Raw genomic sequence first — 27,977 nt, forward strand, 5'->3', positions numbered from 1 at the left:
ACAATACGTATAAGACTGCCAATTAGTGGTATATCGCGTTGGCAGAGATGCATTGCGCAGCTTGTCTTTTAATAGAACGATCACGTTTATACACCAGACGAGTCGATGACTGCCGAAACAAATATATAGCACGCCAACTGTTCGAGATGTTGGCTAAGAAATGCCCACTCTTAACTTTGGCTTTGCAGATGACATGTGGTCCGTTCAGCCTATGAGCCAACGCTCAAGCTGTTCCCAGCCCCTAACGGGTCTGCGTCGTTTCAACTTTGATGCGATGATATTCGGGGAGGTAACGTCTTGTTAAAGGAGGGTATAGTATTGCTGCAGTAATCTACTAAGAGTGTACTTGGGTAGGACCTACGGTTTCTTCTTCGATTATATTCACCATGGTGGTTATTATTAGAGCCGCCTGAGCGCTGGCCTCGTGGAATTGATGAGTGGAGAAAGATCTACGATAGGCGCGTGAAGACCTGGCTAGGAGGCATAGAGATGGCCGAGGAGAGGCAAAATGCCTCGTCACCTAAGTTGTCTACATATATGTGGGAGAGTTGGAAAACTGGGAGGTTTTGGCTTAATTACGCCCTGAAAAACCCTGAGCGTTTGATAGCATATATTGGAAGTGTTTGGAGAAGAAGGACTTGGGCAATAGGGGGAGCGGGGTGCTATGGAATCGAAGTCTGGGTTCTTGATTGACAAGGAAAGAAGGGGTATTGGAACTTTTTGTAGAGAACAAGATGGAATGGAAGAATCGGGACCTGATTAACTGGGATACGAAGGAGGCGAAGCGGGTGTTGGCCGAGGTGTTTGGGGACAACTCTGAGACCTTTCAGATGCCAGAGTCTCTATAGAGCCACTACTTACATGTTCCTTATGAGGCATTCCCCATGTGTAGAGAGGGTTTGAAACGTAAGTTGAATTAGCTCGCCAACGAAGTATTTCCACAAGTATAACAAAATAATCCCCTGATTCACTAATACTGAAGATTTCTGGTTGTCATATGTCGTTGATGTGTGTTGTGGCGTCATGCCGGGAATATGCAGTCTATGGCGGGAAAATGTTAGCGTTTAGCTTAAGCTCGGAGATTGGAAGGAAAAACTTTTGGGAGAAGGAACAGCTAAGACCGCCGCACTTACTAGTTGAGAGGTTATCAAGAATAAACAGAGCCCCCCTCCGCAAAGGACGACGTTTTTTGAGTTTGTGATGCGGAATCCCCATGCGTCATAACATGTATGATCTTTCGCCCGCGGAGAAAATGCGGAAATCTGGATAGTTGCGGGCGATGATGGATGGCATGGAATTGTTGCTCTTAGATTTGGTTGGTAATAACTTGGTAGGGGCATACTTCATAGCGGGATTGTAGAATAGAACTAGGTGGACCCAGTGCCTCGCCCGGGTAGTTAGTCATGCTACACAGCGAGAACGACTTCTGATACCTTTCGTGAATCGCCCCATTGCATGAGCATGATCAATGAGAGATCTAAACCGTTCGCTTCAGAGTCCTCCGTGTTTCTGCAAACCCGACACGGTGGTGCCCCCTTGCGCATTGTAGGGGCCATTCCCTGGCGGCTTATAATCTCGTACCAGCACTGCCGGCCGCGGATATCCGAGTAAGTAGAGCCAGGTGAAATATTAATTTCATTTTAAGAAGCAAATAGCAATAGGCCTGAGAGCAATACTCTTAACAGAAGTCATACGAGAGTTCGAAAAGAGCGTAAACTATCTACTTGTAACAAGCCAAATTTAGACCCGTACAAATAAGTAAATTTCCAGACTACAGTGAACGGTCGACAAGACACCGAGATATCGTGATACCCGTTGGATCATGGGGAAACGACCTAGCCCTCGGCCTAACTCAGGCCTCCCGACGATAACCATGTGCTTGATGGCTCTAGGACCTAAGCGCCCCCCTTCGCCCCTCTCTCCCCGCGAAGTAGAATACGTGGACTTAGTACTGTACAGTACATAAGTCCAATGGGGAAATCTGGGGTAGATGGCGGGGTAAGCAAGATCGAATTTGATCTCAATAGTTGCAAATCAAACCGGACCGCCGGAGTTGTCTGGCAAAATAACTTCCTTTTGCAGCTGCATGACTAACTACTAAGTAGTCAGTGGTGCGTATTAGACGATAGTTCTAGGTGATTGCCTCAGGGGCTGTGAACTATTGCAGCGGTGCTTTTGACCTTGTGTTATTTCACAGCAGGCATAGGATCTATTTTAGACCTACCACTTGGCAGTGGGTCGGGCAAGTAGTTAAGAGAATATTCACAGGGTACATGTATAGTACACAGGGTACATGTATAGTACATGGTATGGACGGGAGGACGTTGTCACTTTGCGAACTCCCCGACAGCGACACACTTCCGCTACACATGGAGGCCTTGTCCAAGAGTACTCCGTATACTCGAGTACAGATTCCAGAGACGAGACTGTTACATTCTCCGTATTGCAATTTGCAGGCCCAGGCTGGGCGGGCACCGTACCGTAAGCCGAACGGAAGAGGCGACTTCCGCATAAGAGAACACATGCTTGGTGCTTCGTACCGATAGCATGACGGAGTATTTGGCTGCTTGGCAATACTCGGACTTGAGTAGCTCCCGTAACGGGAAAGTACCTGGGTAGGTAGATAGGTAGATATGCCATTCGGCCACTTGGCGCTAGATATTAAAATGGAATGTTCCAACGCACCTTCCAATTTCGGATGGGTGGGAAAAGGCCTGGGGTAGGCCCACAAGCTAGAGCAGAACAGGACTAGGTGGATACTATGGATCTAGGCTTGGCAAGCACTTGTACCCTGCACCCCGCAGAGCCCCGGCGCCCTGTCACAGGCAACAAGCTACATACGAGACTCCGGGGTAGTCCATAGTCTCTGTGACAGTATGTTTCCGACTCCATCACTTGTTTGACTTTGGTGTTCACGCCCTATTTATTGGCCGCATACGTAACCATAACCAGATCACCGCGCGAGACTAAGAGTACTCCACAAATCACGTGTATTCCCAGAGCCCCCATTGTGCCAGCTGGGCCAACCTCTCCAAAGGGACCAAGTCTCTCGGATCACCAGGACTGGCTCATAGCAGTATAATAATGGATTGGGCAGTAGATCTCTGTCCATGAAGATACTTGTTGTCTACTCTTATTGGACGGTTGATAGCCGGCTAAACATATGTGTCAAAGATGCGGCAAGGGGAAACGATAACCGCCATATGCTTGAGAGGTACTTCGTACATGTACAGTACTTTGTACTACGCACCTAGTAGTATGCATGAATGGAATATTCCAGAATGTCGATCAAGCGGAGACTAAATTCCCCGGCTAGAAACGCACGTGGGTGAGTTCCCCTCGTTTCCAGTCCTTCGAAATGGAAGAATGCTCCGTAGAGGGACTTGTATGGCGGTTTCTAGTGTTGGCAGCCTTTTCTTGGCATATCTCAAAATAAGTTCCGCTCTAGATACGCAGTACTTCGTATCTAATTTATAGTTTCAAACAGCTCGCGGGGGCACATTACTGGGCGCATTTTGGGATCATCTATCAGCTACCTACTGAGGCAATCCAAATAGACAACCCAATAGAGAGCAAGTCACCCTTGCTATTGTATCAAAGTTTGTCGAGAATTCTACTCATGAGGAGGTATTATAAACCGGTATAGGGCGAAATATGATGTTTTGCATTTGTCGATATTCGGAACCTGGGTCCTCCCTAGGACACTCGCCCTCATAGCATAGGTAATCCCATTGCGCTGCACCAGCGTAATTTGCCTGCCGGGCCTGGATTCATCGATTCCCGCCTGTATCCCCCCGTGCATCGCCCTTGACTGCCATTTAAAGGTCGGCGTGGGTTGTGAAGCACTGAAACAAAGACGTGAATAGTAGGATATGCTCCAAGCCCTCGAATTCCAATTCACACGGGAACTTGCCGCTTGCCAAGTCAATGTAGATACCAGGAGTTCAACAGTGCATCATTAGGTAAATAGATATATGGCTTGTCAAGCTTATCCCAGTTTTGAAAGCTCTGCAGGAGGGGTTGCGCCTTCAGCGCTGCTGCGAAAGTATTGAAGCGACAGCGTCAGCACTAACTAGAAATCGGGCACTCACCTGATCTGCAGAATAAAGGGAGTTTAAGGGACAATCGGCCACGTAGGTACTTCGTAGGTGCGGCGCATTACTAATTGCCACTCACGATTCATATTCACGGCTGGAAGATGCGCTACGGTAACCTCAAAAAAACATCAACTGCGAATAAAATCAAAACAAGGAAGCGAGGTGAAGTCCGAGCGAGAAGCAAAAACGAATAAAAAACCATTCCAGATGCGCCTCAGTGGCAGATTCCGCCCGTACTTGTACGAAGTACCTATGGCACCTTGTTGGGGGCCGAGTAGTATATCGGTACAGCAGTTACAAAGTACCAACTACTGCGTACCGCCCCGGTACTCCGGACGAAGCACCAACTGCTGTGCTACAGCTAGTACATCTACATGTACCTCACGCACATGTACGAGTACATGCTGTACATCCCAAGGGACGAAACACCACACATGAGCACAACACCAAAGCAATGCAATATCCCGAGCAGCCCGACGCAGGGACTTGGGTGCAACCGAGCACGCCCAGCCAAGTGCCCTCGGGTTCCACCGGTTTGGCGCGAACACCCCGAGACTTCGAGCCTGAGAGCCTTCGAGGAGTTCTAGCTTGGTGGAGAGCCATTGTTTTCTGTCTGGATCCAATAGCCCTTACTTCGTACAAAGAATTGTTGATCCTGTTATTGTTATTGCGGGGGAGTCAACACACAAGACATCTGGCTCGCGGGTCGAGGCGGCTTGGAACTTAAACTTTAGAGTTTCAGCGACGGTGTTCTAGCGTCTTGAGAGGCGGCGGAGTGGCGAGCCAGCATCGAAAATGGGCGTCAATACTCCGGCGATTTATTAATGGTGGCTTCATCTAAGGCAGCAGCAGTTCGGCATCGCCGAAGAATGCAGCAGCCACTGCCGATCCGTTCGCAGAGCTGCGTGCATCGACAGCAGTAGAGACGTGGACAGCAGTACTCGAGTAGAGTACCTCGTACAGTAGGCGCTGTATCATGTACTCGTACTATACATGTGAAGAAGTACTGGCTAGCAACACGGCAATACATACCCCGCAAGCGTCTTGCAAGCCGGGCCAAGATTCTAGCTGATGAAGTGGTGTTGTTGGGATAATAAATAGATACTGTACTTACGGGGGAGGTTGGGTTTCCCTTCCGGAAATGAGGGCTGAGGGCCAAGGCCCAGCGTCTGCCCTAGAAGCCTGATACCGGATTCCTGATACCTGATAGCTTCCGTCTGGAACCTTGACTCGGCCACTAATACTCTGTAGATTGCAGAACATTTATCATTGGGCCAGTCGGCCGCAGACGACCGGGTGGCGGGCCTTGATAAGGCCTCGATCGCCGCTGTTGATCTGCATGCTCACGCCCCTCTCCCCCGGGGCCAGCAGCCACGCCGTTTGGGTGGGAAGACCTGAATCGTGCCACTCCAACATCCAAATTGGATCCCCCTATCAATAATCCCCCAACTATGTCGTAACAGCTTTTCCTAGCGCCTGATATCGGCGGGGAGTCCTACGCATGCGGTGCCATCCGCCGAACCCTAGATAAAGACTCGACAAGGATTGGGGATTGCCATTGTGGAGGCCATCGACGAGGACGGCGGAGGTCGCCATGCTAATGTTTCGCAGCGCTCGCACTTGCTAGCTACCTCCCTAGGTAGGTTAGGCCAGGCCTCGCGACCATCCCTGCCGACTCTCATGTCCTGCTTGCCACCGAGGAGTTCTATTAAAGATAAACACCGGGCCTGGGTGGTTGTTGTGTTTTGATCAGTTCAGTTCAGTTCAGTTCAGTTCAGTTCCGAATCTCGATCTCCACGCCTTCCCTTTTATCAATTCCAAGTCCCCGTTTGAATAGCTCTTGTACGGGTACGTGATCGGGACCAAGCAACACACAATGTCGAGTAACATCGACGAGGAGAAGTATGTCGGCGACCACAAGTTGGACAACAGCAGCAGTCCAGAGTTGACGGAGACCGGCATCGAAGACCACAAGCGGCCATGGAAGGAACGCTTCGTCGACAGCTTCAAGCGGGACCCCAACGCTGCCATCACGAAACCAGCGCAACGGAATATCAAGGGTGGATTTGATCATGCTGGTGCTGCTGAGCGCACAGCTAATTCTGGGTTGGCCCACAAGCTGAAGAATCGCCACATGCAAATGATTGCTATTGGCGGATCCATTGGTGAGTTGGTCGAGCCCTGTTTCCAAATGGCTTCAGAAGACCACTGTCCATCAGGCAGAAATGCATGAATTAATAGGAATGGGTTGCTAACGCTGCTTCCAGGTACCGGTCTCTTCGTCACGTCCGGTGCGGCTTTATCAAGAGGTGGCCCTGCCTCCTTGATTATCGCGTACGGTATTATCGGCATCATGTTGTTCTGCACCGTTCAGGCGCTTGGTGAACTGGCTGTGCAATTTCCTGTGGCTGGATCTTTCTCGGCTTATTCGACCCGTTTCATTGACCCGGCATGGGGCTTTGCAATGGGCTGGAAGTTCGTCTTTCCCCAGCCTTGTGAATATGTAGACTACATAGCTAACTTCAGACTGCAGCTATGCCCTTCAATGGTTGGTCGTCTTGCCGCTGGAGATTGTCGCCGCCTCTATTACACTAGAATTCTGGCCCGGTGCCGCAGAAACGAATAGTGCCGCCTGGGTCACAATATTTCTTGTCCTCATTGTCGTCATCAACTTTTTCGGCGTCCGGGGTTATGGAGAAGCCGAGTTCGTCTTTGCAATCATTAAAGTGGTTGCTGTTATCGGTTTCATTATCCTCGGCATTGTCCTCAATTGCGGCGGCGGTCCTAAGGGGTCCTACATTGGCAATGCTTTCTGGAAAACCAACAACGTCCCAGCAGACTACGCGGGCTATGCTTCAGGATCTCAGAAGCCTGGAAGCATCGTGTCGGGACCGTTCAACCACGGCTTCAAAGGTCTCTGCAGTGTGTTCGTTACCGCTGCTTTCTCTTTCGCCGGAACTGAGCTTGTAGGTCTCGCCGCCGCTGAAGCCGACAACCCACGCAAGACCCTCCCTACCGCTATCAAACAGGTGTTCTGGCGTATTTGTGGGTTTTATATGGTCTCCTTGACACTCGTCAGTCTTTTGGTGCCATATGGTGATTCGAGACTCCTTGGGAAGAGTTCCCAGGACGCTAAAGCCTCTCCTTTCGTCATTGCTATCAGCAACGCCGGTATTGACGTCCTACCTTCGGTCTTCAACGTCGTTATCCTCATCGCCGTACTATCTGTTGGCAACTCGTCCATCTATGGTTCTTCTCGGACTCTAGCCGCACTCGCAGAGCAAGGCCAAGCTCCTCGCTTCCTGGCATACATTGACCGTAAAGGCCGGCCTCTCTTCGCCATCATTACAGCATCCATCCTAGGTCTTCTCTGCTATGTTGTCGCGGGGGGCCAAGAAACCGCCGCTACCGCGCTCAATTGGCTCTATTCCCTGTCCGGCCTGTCCTCTATCTTTACCTGGGGTTCTATTTGTTTGGCCCATATCCGCTTCCGTCGCGCCTGGCACAAGCAGGGTCACAGTCTTGACGAGCTAGCCTTCACATCCCAAGTTGGCGTTATTGGCTCCTGGGTGGGCTTCTCCCTGAACGTCTTGGTGCTGATCTCGCAATTCTGGACGGCTGCCTGGCCGGTCGGATATGGCGAGATGACCAAGGTTGAAATCGTTGAAAATTTCTTCCTGGCGTATCTAGCCGCTCCTGTCGTTATCTTGAGCTACGTTGGGTATAAACTCTATTACAGGACCAGTATCTTGCGGGCTTCTGAGATGGACTTGGTTAGTGGCCAGAGAGACATTGATACTGCTGCAGTGGCTGAGGCAAATCGCATGGAGCGGAGGAACCTGCCTAGATGGAAGAAGATTTACAAGATATTCTGTTAGGTAATGGAAGTTTGGAGTTGTGCTGTTAATTGCTTGGGCTTCGACTATGCGGGCATGGACGAGAGGTATTACCCCCCCAGCTTGTTTGCGCTGTGTGTTGCCACCGATAATGGGAATTGTCCACCATGCCTTATCCAGGTTTTTGGTGATCTACGGAGTATCTGTCAAAACTTGGCTGAGCCTGGATATTTGATCAATATTGGTGTGCAGTGCATGGTTTGGTCGTCGGTGCGAGCGCGATATATTGTTGGGCTGCGTGTGGTTGACAGGAGCGTTGGAATATCCGAGTTTGGGTAGTTGACTGGGCAGAGTTGATGCCGCAATTTATGGCGAATGAGCTGCATACATACAGAGGTTCCCAGACTGTAACATTAATGACTATACACCGAAGAAAAATCAGAAATAGACTACCAACCTGAAGTAGCAAGCCGTACTGCTGTGAAAATAGTGTTATCTTGTGCGACTAGTCCATAGGTACTGTGTGTGTTTGGTGCTGGGAGCTAATAATTCAATTTCTTTTAATTAGACCTTTGGAAAAGTAGAGTACTGGTGGTAAAGGGTTTAGACGATGTTACCGGGGAGTTGAGAGGATTTGAGACAAACTTAGAACTCGAATTGATATCGAAGTCGTCGGGGGCAAGTCGGATCATATATCAAGAGGGGATGAAGAGCAACTGACTGGAGATTAATCCATTTTATAGAAAACAGAACATAATAGACACTATCACACTATTTATTTATTCTTACAGGTCTTTCTGAAGCGAACTCAATGCCCTGCGCTGGCTTGCACAAGCAAGTATCTCAATATTTGGTCCAAATTTAACTTGCAATGTACCTCATGTACCCATTTTCCATCTCCTTAGCTACGGAGTATATATGGGGGCTGTCGTCAAGCATACATACATACTTAGGTAAGGTAGGTAGCGTAGCTAAGTACGGCTACGACTCCCTGCCTGGCCGCGAATCATATCAATTTATCTGGTGTAGTATGTCTCGAGCTAGAATTATCTCGAGCTAGAATTATCTCGAGCTAGAATTGACCTCGAGCTAGAATTGACCTCGAATCATATCAATTTCATCGCTGCGCAAATACTCATTACGCCCTTCGTTCCCCAAGTCTATCAGCCTTATCCTTTTTCGCAGCGCTAGCTCTATCCTCTTTTTCTTTCCTCTCTTTCCTCCATTTCGGCCCTTGACGCATGATAACCAGAAGTACTGGGTTAAACACCATGAATATTAATGCAAGGATGGTATAAGCCCACCCAATTCCCACCGCATCAGTAAGTGGAAGTATGATCGCTGAAAATACAGCTCCAATTTCGCAGCGCACAAAGTTGTTGGCAGCAGTAGCAACAGATGGTTTGCTGGGGTGAATATCAACCATCAGGATATTCAGTACTTGGAAGGAGGAAGTAAGTGAGTAGCCGGTAAGGAAGAGCGCGATGATCGGTGCGGCTAAGGTTAGCTTCTGAGCCATGATCCAGCCATATGCGATCACGAATGCGCCCGCGATGAAGGCGAAGGGGAATGCGATCTGTAGACGAGCTTTTTCAATGGGAAAGTTGGTGAGATCTTGCCGCCTATTCTTGACAACTGGGATTCCTAGTTTCTTTGCGTGCCGTCGGTAATTCCAATCTACAATTTTCCCAGTTGTGAATACTGAGATAAGACTACCGATGCCAACGGGGACGAACATAAGGGATATCTTGAGCTGGTTGAACCCGTAGACCTTCGTAAAAACATCAGATGCGCCCGTACTATTGGTAGTTAGCACCTGCTCTATCCTTTGTTGTAGTTAGTACCTACCTGACGGCATAAAAACATCCAAGCCCGAGCCCGGTGGTTACAAGAATGCAAGCACTCTCAGGGTCCAGTATCACCTTCAGCGTTGAGAGCGGATTTGGAGCACGCCATCGATAATTCTTGCTCAGCTCCGCATTCTTAGCTTCGTTGAAAGTAAGCCCGGCTTTATTTCTCCTCCTGTGTCGTATGGTATCTGTGATATTTCTCGACAATAGCGGCGCTGGAATCGTGCCGTTATCAACAACGTTCCGGCACGTCTCCGGTAGGAACAGAATCAACGGGATAAAAACAGCCGCGGAAAATATGACCAGGAACCAGAAAATAAAATGCCACCCAGCATACTGTCCAAGTAGTCCACCTATGACTGGAGCTATCGTCGGAGCCAGAATTCCACCGACGGAAGCAAAGGCGATGTAAGTTCCACGTTCTGCTGAGGTGATAATGTCTCCAACGACTCCGTTTGCCAGAGCCACCGTCCCAGACGAACCTGAGCTCTGAATCATTCTCAAGATGAGGAGTGGAACATAGCTGTTCTGTAGGGCTAGGCCTATGTTGGCAGCCGTAAAAATGATATAGCATACTATGTACATAGGCCTTCGGCCCGTCTTATCGGCGAGATCTGCAACAAAAGACGGTGCTATTCCTTGGATGACCTGCAAGACTCGGCTTAGCACTTAGCAATATAGATTCCAGAACAAGTTTCAGCTTACCAGAAAAAGAGTGATAGTGATATTAATTTTGGCATTTGACACGTTCAGATCCTTTGCAATCGTATCTAGCGATGGGTCTATTAAGGTTAGTTTCCGGGTGGGGTTCTTGATTACATCCACATGGTTACTCACAATAGATGGAAGTAGCCATGGGCGAGAATACCGAAGCTAAAGATGCTGTGAGAACCACACATTTCTTTTGAGTTGTCGTTAATACACTGTATTCGTCGCCTGCCGAAACTCCTATTTGCACTGGCTGCTCTGGTGGTTGCTCTCCACCAAGTCCATGCTCAAGATTGGCCGTCGCGTTCTGCTGAGGAGCTGCGGATTCAACTCGTTGTTTCGGTTTCTCATCTGTCATAGGTCCTTCAGCGGGAGGGACAATACCGTCGATGTAGGCATTGGGTCTTTGGGCGTTATCCGAATCATGCATGGTAAATACGTATTTTTCCGAATGAGATTCCTCTGAAGCCTTGACCAGAGTTGAAGCGATATGTCAAGCCTAATCGTAAGCTTGTATTTGTATAGACAAGAACCCATCGTAGAGGATCATCGAGCCTTAAAGATATAGCTATGGTCGAGCCCTGCTGGTGGATGCTCTGAAAGACGGTGGACTCCTTAAAGCCGGCCGATCGGAACTACTCATAGTCAGAGTCCGCGGGGCCAGACGGATGACAAGATCCGTTGCGACGCGAACTAGATGCTTTACTGTGACGCGGGTGGTGCATGGCGCTATAAGACAGTCTATCCGGTGAGATATGCTTGAACAACTGGATTGCCTTTACGACAATTGTTTAGATACTGTGATGTTGCGATCTTGGCGATGTTTTGATGCCCAGATAATCCAAAGCTTGTTTTCACGGGCCGATCCGGAGAAGCGACAAGTCAAGTCACGTGTTGCCCATGCGCCACAAGCTGCAATTTCGGTAGTGCTTCAGCGACAACGACGGTGACAATGATACAACTAATAGTCTATCTCTCCCGCTCGTTTTCTTTCGCACTTCCTTAATTTGATAACCCAGCATGGTTGTAGAGCATCCTTAATTGATTCATGATCATTACTACAATGGGAGACTCGCCCAACAGGGCAACGAAACAAACAACACAACGTGAAACCACTATGCTGGCAGCCAAAAATGCTTTCCTACTCTTCTCCCCTCGCAAGCCACCGCCAAAACCAAGCCAAAGCCTGATCTTTTGCCTCTACGGCGCTCTTAACCTGATCCTCCTCCTCCGGATTTGCCCTGACCGCAAACCCGTGCCTTGCTCTAGGATAAATCACGACCTGATTCTGCTCTTTTGGCTTCATATCCTCGAGCAATTTCTTGATATCCTTCACCATTTTAAGATTAATTCCCAGGTCGACATCCCCTATCGCAATAGCGAGTGGCTTCTGGACTTTATCCCAATCGTTAGGAAACTTCATCTTGCTCGGATGAGCCGTGAATCCCGCATCGACCAGGTCCTCCGTCTGGGAGAGCAAAATTGTGTACTTGCCCCCCCAGCAGAAGCCAGCAGATCCAAGCTTCAATTTGCTTGTCTCGGGATCATTTCGCAAGGCTTCGTGAAATTTGAAGATTTTGGGCTTGATGGCCGATTCTTTGTTGGTTAAAAGAAATGGAACTATTGCGACGAAGACTTTGACTAGCCACACAGGTTTGTAGAAGATGGTGGTGAAGATTGATGGCGATGGAGTAAGCAATGACTCCATGGCGTGCATAGCCGCTGCTGAGGGTATGTGGCCTGAAAGAAGAATCATTATCATTAATTCTCCAGATCTTGACTGTCACCATCTCACCATTCATGAAATCGGGTAGGTAGACCAGGAATCCACCCTCTTTGGCGTATATATCAGCGAGCAAACGGTTATTCGGGAGCTCCCATCCGAAAGCATCTGGAATTATCACGATTAGCCCTTTGGGTGGCCCCTCTGGCCGTGCTATATATGCTGGCAAGCCATGAATTGCCGTTACAGTACCAGTTGGAATTTCGCGCTTGACTGAACCGGTAAGACAGTCTGGACAAGTGATTCCGGACATATTTTTTGACGCAGGAATTAAGGACTAAAAGTTCAGTTGAGATCTTGCATCCCCTCTGGAGTGATTGATACACCGGCGAGAATTATATTTTAAGGTATAAATGTTATGCCGACGAAGCTATGTTTCTAGTGTATTCTTGGGAACTTGGGAAGATATCGGCCGCCGGTGATAAATAACCCGTGCTGTTTCACGTAAATCCGCAAACTCCGACCGAGTCCCATGAAGTACAGTACCATCTCATTTTTGACGAGTGCCAATCAGATGGTCGGTAGCGCGAGTTCCTGGCTTTGTATATCTTCCTACTACAAAACCCAACTTACGTTCAAAGTACCACAATTACTACAACTATAAAAGCATAGCAACAGTGAAGTCCCCTTTGTAAACAATTTGGCAAAGAGTATTTAGCACTTCATACGAAGCTCTTAGTAAAAACTTATAGGCTCGACGTGGCTCAAAGTGACGATTTTCGGGCAATGAATAGGGGACCCGTTAAAAGAGACTTTCTTCGTTCATTTTCTGTTAGTATTCATCAATAGCGGGCCTGAGCGAACTCGTGAGCCCCGGGTGGGGACACTGGGGAGCACTCATCTAAGTCGATCTCGCCACTGGAGTACCCTAGAGACCCTCTTTTGCTTGCCTCATGACCCTGTAACCGGCCGTTATATTCTGCAACGTGTGCTGTCTTGTGCTCTGAACATTTATGCATTCAATGTACTTTAGCGAAGAGTCCTGGTTTCTTAATCGTATCCATCAGATAGGATATTCCAGTGCTACATATCTTAGCTCCTAGATTCAGCCATTCTGGAATCCTCTGCGAGGGGTGACAAATCCATGCGATTCAATAGAGTACCTAGGTATGTTGCAGAACTGCATCTAAGGTGACACTAAAAATAACTCAACTAATCCTATAATTCTTAAACTCCCTTGTCTTAACTCCCCTTGCAAACATTAAATCCAACTCCTCATATGTCCTCCCCTTTGTCTCCGGAACCCTCAACCAACACCATACTAGGCATATCACCGATAGTCCACCTTTTTATTCGACTCCATTAACATTTTCTCATATACAGTGTGGTGAGGGGTTGACAGAAGAACCTAAACAGAAAGGTGCTTACCGAAGAAGAATCCCATTTTTCCTCTCATGTTCGCTTGATCTGGGTTAATCATATATGGAATTGCAACAGTCATTACAATACCAACAAGTGCTTGTGCAGCTGTCGCAACTGCGATAGTCTTAGTGCGGACTTTGGTAGCTGACACCTCGCAGAAAATTACGTAGCAGACAGGGCCAATTGAGATGTCGAATACGCCGTTCCAGATGATCTGCAATATCCATCAGTAACGAGAACCATAGTTTATGTAATATAGTTGCAACCATGCTCGAAGGCTGACAACGTACCATCAGTGCCGATTGCGCCCAGATTATTGCAGGACGATTCTCGTAATTTGGGGCACAATCAAGAATACCTATTATAAACATAATGACCGTGAGAACAGCAAGGCCAATGTTATAGATCCTCCGGCGACCGAATTTGGATATCAATATCCATGATAAACATGTTCCCACGAAGCCCAAAGCAAGATACCCAACGCTCATGTTGAATGCTTTTGCACCATCAAGACCGGCCACTGAAATCGTGAGTATGTTTAAGATAAATGGCAGGGAGTTCTATAGACTTACGCTGGAAAAAGTACGCAGCGTAACCAACTAAATAAATCCCGCTAAAAACCTGAGTAGTGAAAACAGCAACAGCAATTTCTGTCCGACGTCTGTTAACCTTGTTGAAGACGTCCCAATATGTAGTTCCGGTCTCCATCTCAAGTTCTAGCCTATCGGTCTCGATCATCATGGCTAAGACTAGCTTATTGTCAACCTTATGAGATGAAAGGCGATTTAGCGACTTTTCTGCCTCCTCAAGCCTATTATTCCTCACAAGCCACCACGGCGATTCTGGGGCAAATGGTATGCCAATCAAGATGATGAGTGGCCAAAGCCACTGGATGGCAAATGGTGTACTATAAGCCCAGTGATTATCCAGCTGAGACGATCCCGCAATAACCCCATTGGCAAGTAGTTGACCCATTACAAAACAGAGGTTGATATAAGCGGTGAGGTGACCGCGGAGAGCAATAGGACAAACTTCAGAAGCATAAGTTGGAGCGATGGTTGTATATGTACCGAGGATAAGGCCACCGATGAGTTCGCCGGCTATTAAGACCTCTAATGATCGAGCAAAGAATTGCATAAAGATGAAAGCTGCGGTGGCAACAACACAAGTGGCGAATGTCTGGAACGATCAGTTTGAATGACTTTGATAAATTGAATGCGACATACCCATTTACGACCATACCACTCCATGGGATAACCTGCAGCAAGAGCTCCAATCACCTGCCCGATCGGATTTCCCATTCCTAGGCCTGTCTGCCATGGAGCACTAATAATATAAGAGCCTTCAAAGAGGTATCCGAAATCCTTTTGAAAGGCGGGCGTAGCATACAAACTTCCAAGTAATTGAGGATCAAATGCAGTCATGATAACTCCTAGAGAGAAAAACGCTGACCATCCGATACTGGCAGGATACAGTCTCAAGCCTTCCATAAACGTCATTTGATGCTCTATCTCAGTAGCAAGACGAGCGTCATTTCCGATTTCTTTAACAGAGACATTGTTGACAGAAACATTATCGATAGGGCTCGCGAAGTCGGCATGTTGTTCGAGTTTCCCCATTTTAGATCGTTCTTGATCAAAGACGAGATGCGTTGTGTGGTATGAAGTTAGGTCGCGTTAAGTGAGAGCTGTGGAGAGAACCTAGCCGAATCCATTTTTCTGGTGCGTACCATATGAGTCTATGACTGCATATCATGCCTCATGCTATCGCTGAAATCCCGGGGCAGAAATGGATAGGATATATGCGATAACCTTATTACGGAGAAGATTACCGATCTGTGACTTTTGCCACAACATGTAGCACGTTGGGCAAGTGCCGTTGAATTACCGAGATTGTAATCGAATCTTAATTTGGCAGGTGAGCCCATTTATTCTTGCATATACATATGTGAACCACTCAAGGTTCCTTTATAGCCTAAAGGTTAAAATCTCTCGTCAAAAGCCCACCATTGACATGCTAATACAACAAACCAGAAGAAGCTTTGGTACCAAGATATGACGCTAGATACCATACTTGTCACTGAGTAACTAATACTATAGAAAAGTCCGTTTAAAGTTTTCTATGAATCAATCAGTGGCAGACAAACGTGCCCTGCCGGTTGTATGTATCTAGATTCACCGTGTATACTGTATACAAGTACATATTTCAGGTAGCCCCTAATTGACCATTTTTATCAGCTATTGAACAAACGGTAATGACACAACACGGGACGTAGCAATGCATGCAAATATCTGACCCACCGCTGCTATTTTCTAGGTGACATTTATTGCCCACGCCACAAGATTGTTAAATGGAGGTTGAATGCTTGACTGTTGCACAAAACTGTGGGGAAGACGGGTATTTACCGTGTCTTATTGCTACCATATGCAACGTCATATAACAAACCAATGCTAGGATCAGCGGGGGGATTATTTCCGAATACTTGTATGCGTCCTTCAGTTTTGGCATCTAATTTTCCCCTCTCATTGTTTGCGAATATTTTCACAGGTTGTGCGACACCCTCATGTGGAAAAGCATATTATATTTAAGGTATGATAGATTTTGACTATCACTGGTATATATATTAACCCGAATTACAGAAACTGTCGTTATCCCGAATCCTTTATTTTTGCAAGTCAAAAAATTAACTGCCTATGTACTTCCAAAGACTTCCGCTCGTCGGCTTCCTTACCACTGCACTGGGACTAAGCTGGAACACCTCATCATCATCAGCCAGTTCACCAACAATAACGTCGCCTACCCCCAACGAATGCCCTACGGGGCCGGCGTTGCCAACCAACCCGCACCTGAGTAATGGACTCGCATTAACACCGCCTATGGGGTGGAGCAGCTGGAATCAGTTCGGCGATCAAATCGACGAAATACTCATAAGAGATACCATTCAGACAATGGCATCGAATGGCCTCAAGGATGCTGGTTATGTCTTCGTTAACCTAGACGACGGTTGGCAGCGCTATAAGGGCAACCGTTCTGCCAACCCACTTGAAGCAGACCCAGTCAAGTTCCCAAGCGGCATCAAGGCGCTCGCCGATTTCGCCCACGCACATGGATTTAAGCTGGGGATTTATTCTGGCCCCGGCCAGTCGACATGTGCTGGCTACACCGGCAGCGAGGGCCATGAAGATGAGGATGCGGCTATGTTTGCATCCTGGGGCATTGATCACTTGAAATACGATAGCTGTTGCTCGCACGAGCACGCCCCTAAGTCCGAGGTACAGAAAATTGTATTGAAGATGTCAAAAGCTTTACTCGCCCAGTCACATCCTATTGTTTACCACGCTTGCCACTGTGGCTGGGCCGATATATGGGAATGGGCAGCGGACGAGGGTGCTAATCAATGGCGTATTGGCCAAGATATCTCAGACGAATTCAACTACCCTGGGAATCGCGAGAAGTACTACTTCGATGTGCTTGACATGTTAGATCGTGGCAACGAGCTCGTGAAATATTCTGGCCCAGGTCATTGGAATGATTATGATATGCTTATTGTCGGCCTAAACGGCAATAGTAGTCAGCTGGTTGGCACAGGAGCCTCTAACATCGAGTACCGCACACATTTTAGCATGTGGGCCATGGTAGCTTCACCATTGCTAATCGGTTCGGATGTCCGTACGCTGGATACCTACTCGCTCCAGACCCTTACGAATAAGGAAGTTATAGAAGTTAGCCAAGATCCTCTTGGCAATGCCGCCGAGACTGTGGGTGTGGGAGAGGAGGCTGGTGGCGACCTGCAAGTCTACGCCAAAGAGATGTTGGATGGTAGTTATGCGGTTGCACTGCTTAACCGTGGTAGTTTCACAGCTGAGATGAGTATAAGCCCGCGTCGTGATCTCACTATGCCATGGGACCAGTACCGGTTGCGCGACCTGTGGAAACACAAAGAGGGCACTTATGATGTCCCATATACGACTGAAGTCATGCCGCATGAGGCTAAGGTGTTGCGGCTGTGGCAAGTCCAGGCCAATGCGTCTATGTGCTTTTTTCAGTGATTTGGTCTAACAGGGGGGCCGTTGGCGAAACGCTACTCAACATGCATTGATAACACTTATTCAATATTATGTCGCCCTTGCTCCAAAATTTCTCTACCGTTTTCTCCGAGATTGATAGCTAAAACCATAATTAATTGAGGAGAGTGACAATCAAACTTTTCTCATGTGAGTGATGAACATTAAAGACTTTAATTTGGTCTCTTCAATGTCTTAGGATTTATCCAGCCATGGCCGCAAACACTCGAGATAAGCATCATAGCAGCCCACGGAGGCTACTAGAAGCTTTTATGACCCTGCAGAAGTTGGCTTCCCTCAACTACTAAACACTGTACTTTTGAGCCACAGGATCATGATAGCGGTGCATTTCTAAGCCTCTTTTCTCGTATCCACACTTCAAGTAGAAACCCTCCCTCTCCGGATGGCAGTCAAGAATGGTCTAGCCTTCCATTAGTATCTGATATTTGGTTGTTACGAGAAGAGAAATGCATGCCTTGTAGCACCCCACGTGTTCTGCAATATGACCTAGCGCTTCAATGAGCAACACCCCCAACTTCTTTCCCTGCTGATCCGCCGCAACTGCAACATCTTCAATGTGCCCTTGCATTCCTAGATTATATAAGCTAGCGTAAATGTATTAGCAGATACATCTTACTAGTTTCTTAAGTAGCGGCCGATGCTTGTTGCTACACGCATGGCATACAGATCGTACTCACAATTTCTGCTCTACAATCAGTGTACCAGTCCCAACAATCATCTTTTCAGCATCCCTATTTGTATCTACAATCACCAGTACAAAGTATGTATTGTTGCATTTGTTCATTGCATCATACCTCTCAGTCCATTGATCCTCTGTAATCTCACCAACATGTGTAAGACCCCCTAGAACATCTAGCTGACCGTGTCTGAAATCAGATCGCTGGAGTGCTCGGCAGATGTAGCCTTTAGGAAGCACTTCTTGGATCTTTGGGGAAATAAGGGCTCCAGGGAAGAGGCTTGTTTCTGAGGACATTTCTGATCTAATATTGCGTCGGGCGGCAAGGGATGATTGTCCGAAGGCCAAAGGAAGGGGGCGCCGGATATGAATAATGAATGTTGGCGGTCATTAATCATTCAACTGGCTACACTTGCCTTTAATGCTAGCGCCCTCCCCTCATCGCCTTATAATAGCCGTTAAATTAGAGATCTTGATTAGCAAAACCATGCAGAATTATCCGGTCAGAAATACATTACCCTGGCGAAGAACGACGGAGCCATCACGTTATTCTCGGCACCAAAACATTTCGTATCACAAAGGCATGCTTTCGAATTGATATTAAACAGTGTTCCTCGCCTGATTCTTTCTTTTCATACCTCGCCCCCCCCGGAACAAGTTGCCAAGGCCCAAGGTATTTATTATCATAGATAACAAGTGACCCTTCATTGTTTTGACTATACCTACGATTAACGACTGCTATAATGATAACCAAGGCGAGCGCGATTAGAAATCAGAATATTGGTTTAGAAATGTGAACTCCTATTCCAGGTCGAAAGCATAAACGCGAGATATGATATGATGACCGGAATTCATATGGACTGACAATATATATGTCCCACACTATGGAAAGTTGCCAATCGCGACCCCTTAACAAGTTCCACGTAGGAGTTTCGCTCGTTCACTCGCTACCTGGCTGCACCAAAACTGCGGACCTGCAGAAAAACTATTAATATCTTACCCGAGTTAGGCAATTAAACTAGGAGCGACTTACTCGGTAGCCTCCCCACCGGCCTCCCCTTTCTCTCCAGCCGCCGTCCACCTATCCACATCAATAACCTGTCTCCCTTTCCAATTCGTCATAATATCCTTCCCCTTACTCCTCAGTCGATTCTGATACCAATGTGGAAACCCCCTCAAGAATGTCAACGTCGCCCCGAATCCTGGAATAATAACCTGACCACTATGCCCGGTCAACACTTTCTTCACGATGGCTTCAGCCACTGTCTCGGGTTGCAGTGACGGCACGAGGAAGGGCGAATCATTATTATACCCCTCAAACAGCGGGGTTTTGGTGTAACCTTGATTGATAATAACCGTTCGGACTTTTGGCGCATTATATCTCGTTTTTAACTCTGCGGTAAGGCCCTCGTGGAAAGATTGCGCTGCTGCTTTGGAAGAAGCGTAATCAACCATGCTAGGTACCGTGATGAAAGCAGCGAGTGATGCGACTGTTACGACCATGCCGTGGTTATTCTTTACCATTGAGGGGAGGAATTCTTTGGTAATCCAGTAGTGGGCTAGTGTGTTGACTTCGAAGGTGAAGCGGACATCTTTCTCGGTGGCCTCGAGGATGTTCTTTCCGCGGGCTACACCCGCATTATTGATTAGGATGGTGGGCTCGCCGACGTCTTTCCGTATTTCCGCCGCCACAGTGGCGATGGTGGAGGTGGAGGTGATGTCGCATTTGTAATAGTAGACATTAGATGCTATGATAAGATATATTAGCTTCCTTTCAGGGTGCGAGAAGGGGTGGGATCGGAATCCTCATACCGGTTTCGAAGGTCATAGGGATCACATCTAACACAACCACCTGAATCCCCCTTTCCGATAATAACTGAACAACATTTCCACCAATACCTCCCGCTCCTCCAGTAACCAGCACAATTTCCTTATTCCAATCATAGTTATCCTTTGTCCAGTTATCCAACACACCAGCATCGAGGTATGCGGATGCCCAGCGGATAAGGCCGAAGTAGAATAGCTTACGGACGCGCGAGATAGCGGTCTCGTGTAGGATGGAGAGGTCAGAACCTTTCTTAGTGTACCGAGCGAGGAGCAGGATGGCCAACGTGACGGCTGGATTGAGCGCTGTTTTCTTGATGAAGCGGCCAACGGGATCAGCGGTGAGACCTGACGATTCGTATTGTTAGTATCGATAAGTATAAATGCTATATACGGGGGAAACGGAAAGGGAGGAGATGGGTGGTAAGTTACCCTCGCGCGGCAGCCAGCCGTTGTGCATCGGCATTTCGAGTGAGTGAGGTTAGGAGTAAATGGTATATGGATGGAGAAAAAGAACGAAGCCAACGACGCGTTTGGTACGTCTGTTGTAGATGTGAGTGGGCGTCGTGGTATATAGCAATGGAGCGGGAGACGTGCAATCGGGTGACAGGTAGGTAGGTACCTGTGTACGAAGCAATAGCCCACTTAGATGGACCCTCTTTGCGGACTGCTATAGTACAAAGCCAGTTAAGGCTTCCTTAAAGTTAAAAAGCGCAATCAATCAACACTTCATGTTTTCATCTGGTTTGTGGTTGGCAGCTGGGGACCGAGGTGATAAGTGATACGAAACGCGGGGTTGCGGCTACATGTAGTCCAAAGCCCCAGCCAACCATTGGCCAATTGCACGTACCTTCTTACTATTATATATTCCAGTACGAGTACGGAGGCACGGTGCTTACGGCGTATTAGATATGGGGTATTTATGGGGCATATCTGGGGTATATCTGGGGTAGATACGACATGAAGATGAGGATGATCTTGGATCTAAACACACACAAAGGCTCTGCGTAGAGCAAATAATACCATTATTCGGTTACATCGTATGTAGGTACCGTATGTACGTGTGCCAAGTATACCTATTCTGCGTGCTTGCTGGCCAAAACAGAATACGATGGCGCAGGACACGGGTCCCCGTCCCTAATACCTCTAGGTACTGGATGTAATACTACAGTGGGCACTCTATACTACTAATAAAAACTACTCTCAGGCGATACTCCCCACATTAGAACGGAAACATAAAAACAAATACCACCATCCACAGACTATGAAGCCCTGAACACCAATCCAAGGAACCCGCCCCGCCGAGCCCATCCTTCGGCTGGGCTTGTGGCTTTTGACCGCCGATACCTGTTCCAGTTCCCTTGGTTTCAATCGCCGTGCCAGCTATCCGAGTGAACCAACTCGCCGACGCGTTCAATGTGGCTTGATCGAGCATCGGGTTGTTCAACATGTCACACGGAGGCCGGTTTGGCGCGACGGGGATACTGTTTGTGACGCGGATGGGGAGGTCGAAAATGGTGTACATACTGGTGCCGTTCATTCGAAAATTCTGGCGTATCGATATCTGCCATCGTTAGCCCCCGTGTCATCGTGGATTAAATATCGAAACACACATTATAGGCCCCTCTCGCGCTGTTGGGATCTTTGGGATCACCGTCTCCGGCCAAGCAATCCGGCCACACCCAGTTGACATGCTTTACTGTGCTGCCTGGTTCTTGCTGCATTATCTCCCCGAGGCTCGCATTTCCTGCACCAGCAGTGCCATTCGAAATGGTGAAATTCTTGCCGGTCGCGTAACTGGAGAGGAAAATAGTGATGTTGTGAATTGCGGAGACCGGGTCCTTGGGGTAGGGCGGAAGTTGGAGCTGCCCATTTGAGGTGACATCGAGTGCTACTTGCAAATGGTCTTCCAATGTTAGCAGAGGATATATAACCTCAGCAAGGTCAGCAAAAGCGAAACTCACCACCGCCCAGCGGCGTATTTGGCTGCGGCGCATCTACCAGCGCAATGCCAGGCGTGTAAATCTGGCCATTAACAATCGCCTGGGCATTCGCATACTGCAGCAGCAGGACAAGAGCAACACTGGATGGAAACAGTTGCACCATCATGGCGGGGATAAATTGGGGTTAAAAGAATGGAAACGGAAAAACGAGGGACGAAGGAGTGACATGTAGATGAAGTTGCGAAAACAAGGCACGCCAGTATAATAGCGCGATATATGAGATGAGCAGGGAGATTGACTTCGCGTCTCGGAACTGTGTCGTTGCGTAGAAGCTATTAATGCGCATCCGCTTTGGGCCACGCTGGGCTCCATACCTACCACGGTACGTACTGTCGTGTGCCCAGGTTGATCGGTTCGATCTGAGAGTACTTACGAAGGATGTATATCGCACTGCGTCCAAACTTCGTGCCAGACTTGGATTGGTTGAGAAGTGGGAAGTGTCGCAGGTAGAGAGAGTGGTCGTGATGCCAAGCAGCAGCAACAAAGCCGCAATACGGAGCAGAGACGTCGAGAGGATCTAGTGCCTCAGGCTCCCACCATGGCTTTTGACTTTGCAAACAACCACTCACGGAGCGCTCCCGCAGCGCTCATACAGCGGTAGTCCTAGTGCGTGATAATCCTCAACATCGACGAAGTACTCTGTACACACAGATTCCACACTGATCAGATCAGCGCCCCGCTCATTCTTACGGGGCATGTACTATTTACCCAGAAATCCCCCAGTTCGCACCACCACTTCCTGCGAACATGAGCGTCTCCGGTACTCGAGTCTTCTAGTCTAGTCATCCCAATGATACAATCAGCCCCTTAACTTTAACCCCCCCCACCACAAACTACCACCGTACAGGGATTTCATTGCGGGTGCTGGCAGCTATGATTCGCGTTGCTCTCCCCAAACAGCTCCCTTACGGTGCACGGCAGCTCAAGCGGCTCCCATGCCAGGCGCGGGGATTTTCTTCGTTCCTAGATCGATTCCGCAAATCGCCCTCTGAAAATCACTCTTCGGGCAGCGCAAAAGATGAAGATACCAGGAAGATTTCAAAAGTGCGCGGCGCCCCTCAGGGTATAAGTCAACATCGGAAAACAGAGTGGCGCATTAATCGGCACAAGGTTTTCCGGATCTCAGAGGAGGTTAGAGCCGCTGTTGCCTCTAATCAACCTGTGGTGGCGTTGGAGACGACGATTTACACGCATGGCTTTCCGTACCCGGATAATGTTGCACTTGCCTTGGAGCTTGAGGCAATAGTTCGGAAAAATGGCGGTATCCCGGCCACTATTGGTGTTCTCGACGGTGTGATCCGCGTAGGGCTCGACACAGAGGAGATTACTCGTCTGGCCTCGGCCGCGGGCAACCCAGAGACCATGAAGGTTTCAAGGAGAGATACTCCATATATAACGGGTATGGTGAGTAGCTTCCATTTACATCCACACGGCCTTATATTGTGGCTCCGTTTTTGATGCATGCTTCATTTTGTTAGTAATTCTAATCGATTTTATAGGCCCTTGCTGGACATAAACTGAATGGGGGTACCACCGTAGCAGGCACCATGATGATAGCAATGGAAGCCGGCATTAAAGTCTTTGGAACTGGTGGGCTGGGAGGCGTTCACCGTGGTGGTCAAGATACTTTGGATATTTCTGCTGATCTCACTGAACTTGGGCGTACACCTGTCGCTGTCGTAAGTAGCGGCTGCAAAAGTTTCCTCGACCTATCCCGGACCCTGGAGTACCTAGAGACCCAAGGAGTCCCAGTCTGCACCTTTGCAGATGGCCGCAGAGGGGACATTGATCTCCCTTCCTTCTACAGTCGTGACAGTGGCATTAGGAGTCCACTAGTTGTGCAAAACGCAGCAGAAGCTGCAGCAATGATTTGTTAGAATTCTATTTCCCCGTGGAGTTTTAGTGCTAATTGTCATAGTCTCCGGAGAACTCATGAATAATCGATCGGGGATGTTGTTTGCAAATCCCCTTCCCGAAGAATTCTCGATACCAAAAACCGAGATTGACATAGCCATAGACAAGGCTGTCAAAGAGGCTACCGAGCAAGGACATCATGGACACTTGAATACTCCGTTCATTCTTTCTCGTATTAAGGAACTTACAAAGGGCAACAGCGTTGTGGCTAACAGGGCATTGATACATTCAAATGTGACTATGGCCACATATGTTGCTGTAGAGCTCGCTAGATTGAAAGGCGAAACCACCAACCCAGCTGTGTCTAATTTTCAAAGTAGACAGACGCCATCTAATATCAAGCAGACGCCCTCCAAGATAGCGAAGATGCCCTCCAAGATAAAGACTGTATGTGGAACTCGAACTCTTAGGTCAGGTGTGAATTAACGCACTACAACGTCGCAACTTAGACCCACCTCGGAGCTTGCCAAATCTTAAGCGCTGACCATTTACGCTTTATTTAGGACAGTAACGAAATAACCCAAGGCGAAGCAATCAATCAGCACATGCCTAACGCCGATATCATTGTCTTTGGGTCCATCGCCATGGATATTTCTTGCGACTACATCCCTCGTGCTGTTAACACCATCGACGAATCGACATCCGTTCCCACCGGCCCAATGACTGATGCCGCGCCTCACATGAAAACGTCAAATATTGGCACCATTGCCGAAACCGTAGGAGGGGTTGGTCACAATGTGACCCTTGCAGCTCACCTCGTAGCGGGCGAGTTAACTGTGAGGTTATGTAGCCTGGTTGCTACAGATAGGTAAACCTGGGCCTCCCTTTCCATAAATAGTGTGCACATGCTGATATTGTTTTAGGACCGGGGATGAGGTCGTTACCCAACTACGGATTAAGGGTCTCGATACACAAGGCATAAGAAGTATCACTCGTTCTATAAGCCCTAAGGACCAGCACCCCAAGGACCAGCACCCCACACATTGCACAGCTAGATATGTGGCAATGAATGACGGAAAAAAGGACTTGATCCTTGCAATGGCCGATATGAGCATATTTGACACGTGCCAAATCCGCCAAACCATGCTCCCTGGATGGATTCAGCAAACATCAAAAGGATCCAAGTGGTCGGTCATAGACGCGAACTGGAGCCCTTCTTCGATCAAATATCTCTTGGATTCCCTAAAAGGATCCCGCTCCAATGCCAGAATAGCCTTTGAGCCAGTCTCAGTACCCAAATCCATCAAGCTGTTCCAGCCCACCACCTCTACCGGCGATGGAATAAGCATCCACCCATTCCCCCATAACGTTGTAGACCTCGCCACACCAAATCAATTCGAACTCGCCGCAATGCACGCATCTGCCAAGCAACACGAATACTTCGAATCCGACGAATGGTGGAAAGCGATTGATTCCTTCGGGATTCCTAGTTCCGGTGCTCGCGAGCGCTTTGTTGCGCTAACGAATAAGAAAATGACTGATGAAGGCATACCGCTACAAACTATCCAGCTTTTACCTTTCATCCCCATAATACTCACGAAATTAGGCCCCGAAGGTGTGCTGATGACAGAGCTCCTCAAACCTGGTGATAAGCGGTTGAAAGATCCTAATACTGCACCATATATCCTCAGTCGGAACGCCAATGGGAGTGCGGAAATTGGAGGGGTGTATATGCGACTTTTCCCTGCTGTTGAGCAAGTGCAGGATGTGGTTAGTGTTAACGGTGTGGGTGATACATTTTTGGGTGTTATTATTGCGGGGTTGGCAAGTGGAGCGAGGCTAGATAAGCCTTTGATTGATCTTGCGCAGAAGGCAGCGGTATTGACGCTGAGATCGAGGGAAGCTGTGAGCCCGGAGCTGAAGGTGCTTAGGGGAGAATTCAATGGTTTAAACCGGTGAGAAGTGGAAGCGCCCTGTGGGTATTTTCTGTACATGGTACTTGCAAAGTATACTACTACCGGTTTATATACCTTGGTACCTGCTTTGTCCGTATTGCACTAGAAATTCAACAACACAGAGGATTATTGCATACATTCCTGGAGATCTTCTACAAGTTTATTAATTATTTGGGACACTATCGAACATATTCAAGGCACGGACTAAATCTGAGTGGTACTATGCCCTTTGAACATTGTCTTCGGCGTTTAGTAAGTCGTCTCGTTTTAGAAGCCCGGGCGTTACTAGGGCATGTAAATTAGTGTGTCGGTTCATCTGTGCACCTGTCAGTCCAACAACGTCAGCAATCCTCAAGGTGCATCGTGACGTCGGCTACCGATGTGTACATCCACTAGGTGTAGCTATATTGTTATGGGCATTTGGAAGATCCTCTTATAAGGGCGGCTAGAAAACACTCTTGTAGTTGTAACCTCGTCGTTTTGAAGTGTAGCCAATTTTTCTCAGCATCCGCAATCCCATATTAATAGGGTCTATGTTGCACATCCCGATAACAAGGTATCCAAAGGAAATTTAGCCATGTGCCCCCACTATCCCCAATCTTAATACTCGAGACACAAAAGGAAGAAGAAGTTCTGTTGTCGGGTATTGCGCTCCCGCACCCGTGGCCAGGAATCTTGGTCTCGTTGGCTGCAATGGACTATTCAAAATCCCATCGTCTAGACGCCGCCGATATATCATCTCCGCTATCTAAACTGCCGCCAGACGTTATTATCTAAACCATCTCCTACTTCCACCCTTTTGAATCCCTTAGCTTAGAATTAACAAATCGGCGCTGTTACCGCCTCCGCTAGAAATGTACTAGGCCTATCGTGTTGGCTAAGATTGGATCCGTGGATGTGTACAAGGTGTGTTGTTTGCTCGGTTTTATTCGGGAGTAGATGGAGAGCAGAGACTTCGTATTCTGTTGGGAAAAGTGCCAGTTTGTCAGACGGTTAGCTGGCGTTGAATCCGTGCATTCCCAGGTATGGGGTGCATACGAGAAGGCGAAACGCACTGCTATCTCTCGGGGGCCGTGGTGAGAGAGCGCAAAATATTGATTCTAGTAGGAATATCGTAGCTATAGTGTGGATAGGATTATAGTAGAGAAAATCAATGACAGGCAGCATAATTTATAAAAGGGAGTACGCGCTTTGGCAGCGAATCCAAATATTAATTTAGTATTTGGAAATTTTGTAAGAGACCTCGTCGTATATATAACATTCTTGGAATCCGTGAAGTAAACGGCTTTAAGAAGCCAATTGGGAGCTCTTTTTCTACTTCCAGTATAATTCTCAAAGCCTCAAAGTGATAGCTATTAAAGGGGTAAACGAACTATCGTAGCTAACTGAGAACCGCGCTTAATGACCTTGCAGCCCTTTACATTATTCGGGCTAGAGTTGAACGGTAGAATGAGCAGGCACAATTACAAGTGGTATTAAACCTTCTAGGGTTGTCTGGTTGAAAAGGAATGCCTGAGAAAAAGGGCTGTATCGTAGATATTTCTAAAGCCCCCTTTTTTTTTATCTCACTGTTAACAACTAATGAGAAGACGTGGCTAGCTACTTTTGGCAACTCGGCTACCTCTTTTTCGATGCAGCGGCGAGGATTTCGCCTCAAGATATATAATTGGCTGCGACGGAACGTTCTTATATCGACGTTGCTTCGGCCAAGGTCGAAATATCGAACGAAACTGTGATAGAGGATGAGAGGATAAGACTTATTTGAAAATATATTGCACCTTTGGACATTGTTGGCTTCGATTTAGATAAACCTGTATACAGGTGTACTATATCAATAAAGCATAAGGGTTAGTACAGTTCATGTCCTAACTCGAAAATTATGTTTGGCTTTGAGCTACGTTTTAGTGATCTAAGTACACTGGGTTAGGCATAAACTGACAGTGA

General features: G+C 47.8%; 9 protein-coding genes across 9 annotated transcripts; 3 read left to right on the forward strand and 6 right to left on the reverse strand.

The window, feature by feature from the left end:
* Nucleotides 1-5,973: 5,973 nt before the first annotated feature.
* On the forward strand, nucleotides 5,974-7,975 carry BP5553_10569 (putative amino acid transport protein GAP1; the record flags this gene model as incomplete). The annotated part of the gene is made up of 3 exons (XM_032019192.1): nucleotides 5,974-6,262; nucleotides 6,365-6,572; nucleotides 6,631-7,975. The coding sequence occupies 3 exons, from the start codon at nucleotides 5,974-5,976 to the stop codon at nucleotides 7,973-7,975; spliced, it is 1,842 nt and encodes a 613-aa protein (XP_031864632.1).
* A 1,096-nt stretch (nucleotides 7,976-9,071) lies between these two features.
* Nucleotides 9,072-10,921, reverse strand: BP5553_10570 (MFS general substrate transporter; the record flags this gene model as incomplete). The annotated part of the gene is made up of 4 exons (XM_032019193.1): nucleotides 9,072-9,732; nucleotides 9,782-10,431; nucleotides 10,489-10,565; nucleotides 10,621-10,921. 4 exons carry the CDS (start codon nucleotides 10,919-10,921, stop codon nucleotides 9,072-9,074), a joined length of 1,689 nt encoding a protein of 562 aa, XP_031864633.1.
* Nucleotides 10,922-11,632: 711 nt separating this feature from the next.
* Nucleotides 11,633-12,527, reverse strand: BP5553_10571 (Uncharacterized protein; the record flags this gene model as incomplete). The annotated part of the gene is made up of 2 exons (XM_032019194.1): nucleotides 11,633-12,231; nucleotides 12,287-12,527. The coding sequence occupies 2 exons, from the start codon at nucleotides 12,525-12,527 to the stop codon at nucleotides 11,633-11,635; spliced, it is 840 nt and encodes a 279-aa protein (XP_031864634.1).
* Nucleotides 12,528-13,622: 1,095 nt separating this feature from the next.
* Nucleotides 13,623-15,255, reverse strand: BP5553_10572 (putative maltose permease; the record flags this gene model as incomplete). Its single annotated transcript, XM_032019195.1, has 4 exons — nucleotides 13,623-13,850; nucleotides 13,927-14,156; nucleotides 14,209-14,815; nucleotides 14,863-15,255. The coding sequence occupies 4 exons, from the start codon at nucleotides 15,253-15,255 to the stop codon at nucleotides 13,623-13,625; spliced, it is 1,458 nt and encodes a 485-aa protein (XP_031864635.1).
* Nucleotides 15,256-16,329: 1,074 nt separating this feature from the next.
* Nucleotides 16,330-17,685, forward strand: BP5553_10573 (Alpha-galactosidase; the record flags this gene model as incomplete). Its single annotated transcript, XM_032019196.1, has 1 exon — nucleotides 16,330-17,685. The coding sequence occupies one exon, from the start codon at nucleotides 16,330-16,332 to the stop codon at nucleotides 17,683-17,685; it is 1,356 nt and encodes a 451-aa protein (XP_031864636.1).
* A 319-nt stretch (nucleotides 17,686-18,004) lies between these two features.
* Nucleotides 18,005-18,694, reverse strand: BP5553_10574 (uncharacterized protein; the record flags this gene model as incomplete). Its single annotated transcript, XM_032019197.1, has 3 exons — nucleotides 18,005-18,121; nucleotides 18,158-18,305; nucleotides 18,399-18,694. 3 exons carry the CDS (start codon nucleotides 18,692-18,694, stop codon nucleotides 18,005-18,007), a joined length of 561 nt encoding a protein of 186 aa, XP_031864637.1.
* A 643-nt stretch (nucleotides 18,695-19,337) lies between these two features.
* On the reverse strand, nucleotides 19,338-20,687 carry BP5553_10575 (NAD(P)-binding protein; the record flags this gene model as incomplete). The annotated part of the gene is made up of 4 exons (XM_032019198.1): nucleotides 19,338-19,371; nucleotides 19,431-20,145; nucleotides 20,210-20,569; nucleotides 20,654-20,687. The coding sequence occupies 4 exons, from the start codon at nucleotides 20,685-20,687 to the stop codon at nucleotides 19,338-19,340; spliced, it is 1,143 nt and encodes a 380-aa protein (XP_031864638.1).
* Nucleotides 20,688-21,443: 756 nt separating this feature from the next.
* BP5553_10576 (Uncharacterized protein) lies at nucleotides 21,444-22,327 on the reverse strand (the record flags this gene model as incomplete). The annotated part of the gene is made up of 3 exons (XM_032019199.1): nucleotides 21,444-21,785; nucleotides 21,835-22,127; nucleotides 22,186-22,327. The coding sequence occupies 3 exons, from the start codon at nucleotides 22,325-22,327 to the stop codon at nucleotides 21,444-21,446; spliced, it is 777 nt and encodes a 258-aa protein (XP_031864639.1).
* A 770-nt stretch (nucleotides 22,328-23,097) lies between these two features.
* BP5553_10577 (Uncharacterized protein) lies at nucleotides 23,098-26,037 on the forward strand (the record flags this gene model as incomplete). Its single annotated transcript, XM_032019200.1, has 5 exons — nucleotides 23,098-23,628; nucleotides 23,724-24,096; nucleotides 24,143-24,525; nucleotides 24,642-24,946; nucleotides 25,002-26,037. 5 exons carry the CDS (start codon nucleotides 23,098-23,100, stop codon nucleotides 26,035-26,037), a joined length of 2,628 nt encoding a protein of 875 aa, XP_031864640.1.
* Nucleotides 26,038-27,977: the final 1,940 nt, after the last annotated feature.

This window comes from Venustampulla echinocandica (assembly GCF_003357145.1).
Source record: "Venustampulla echinocandica strain BP 5553 chromosome Unknown scaffold_16, whole genome shotgun sequence".
NCBI classification, from domain to species: Eukaryota; Fungi; Ascomycota; class Leotiomycetes; order Helotiales; family Pleuroascaceae; genus Venustampulla; species Venustampulla echinocandica.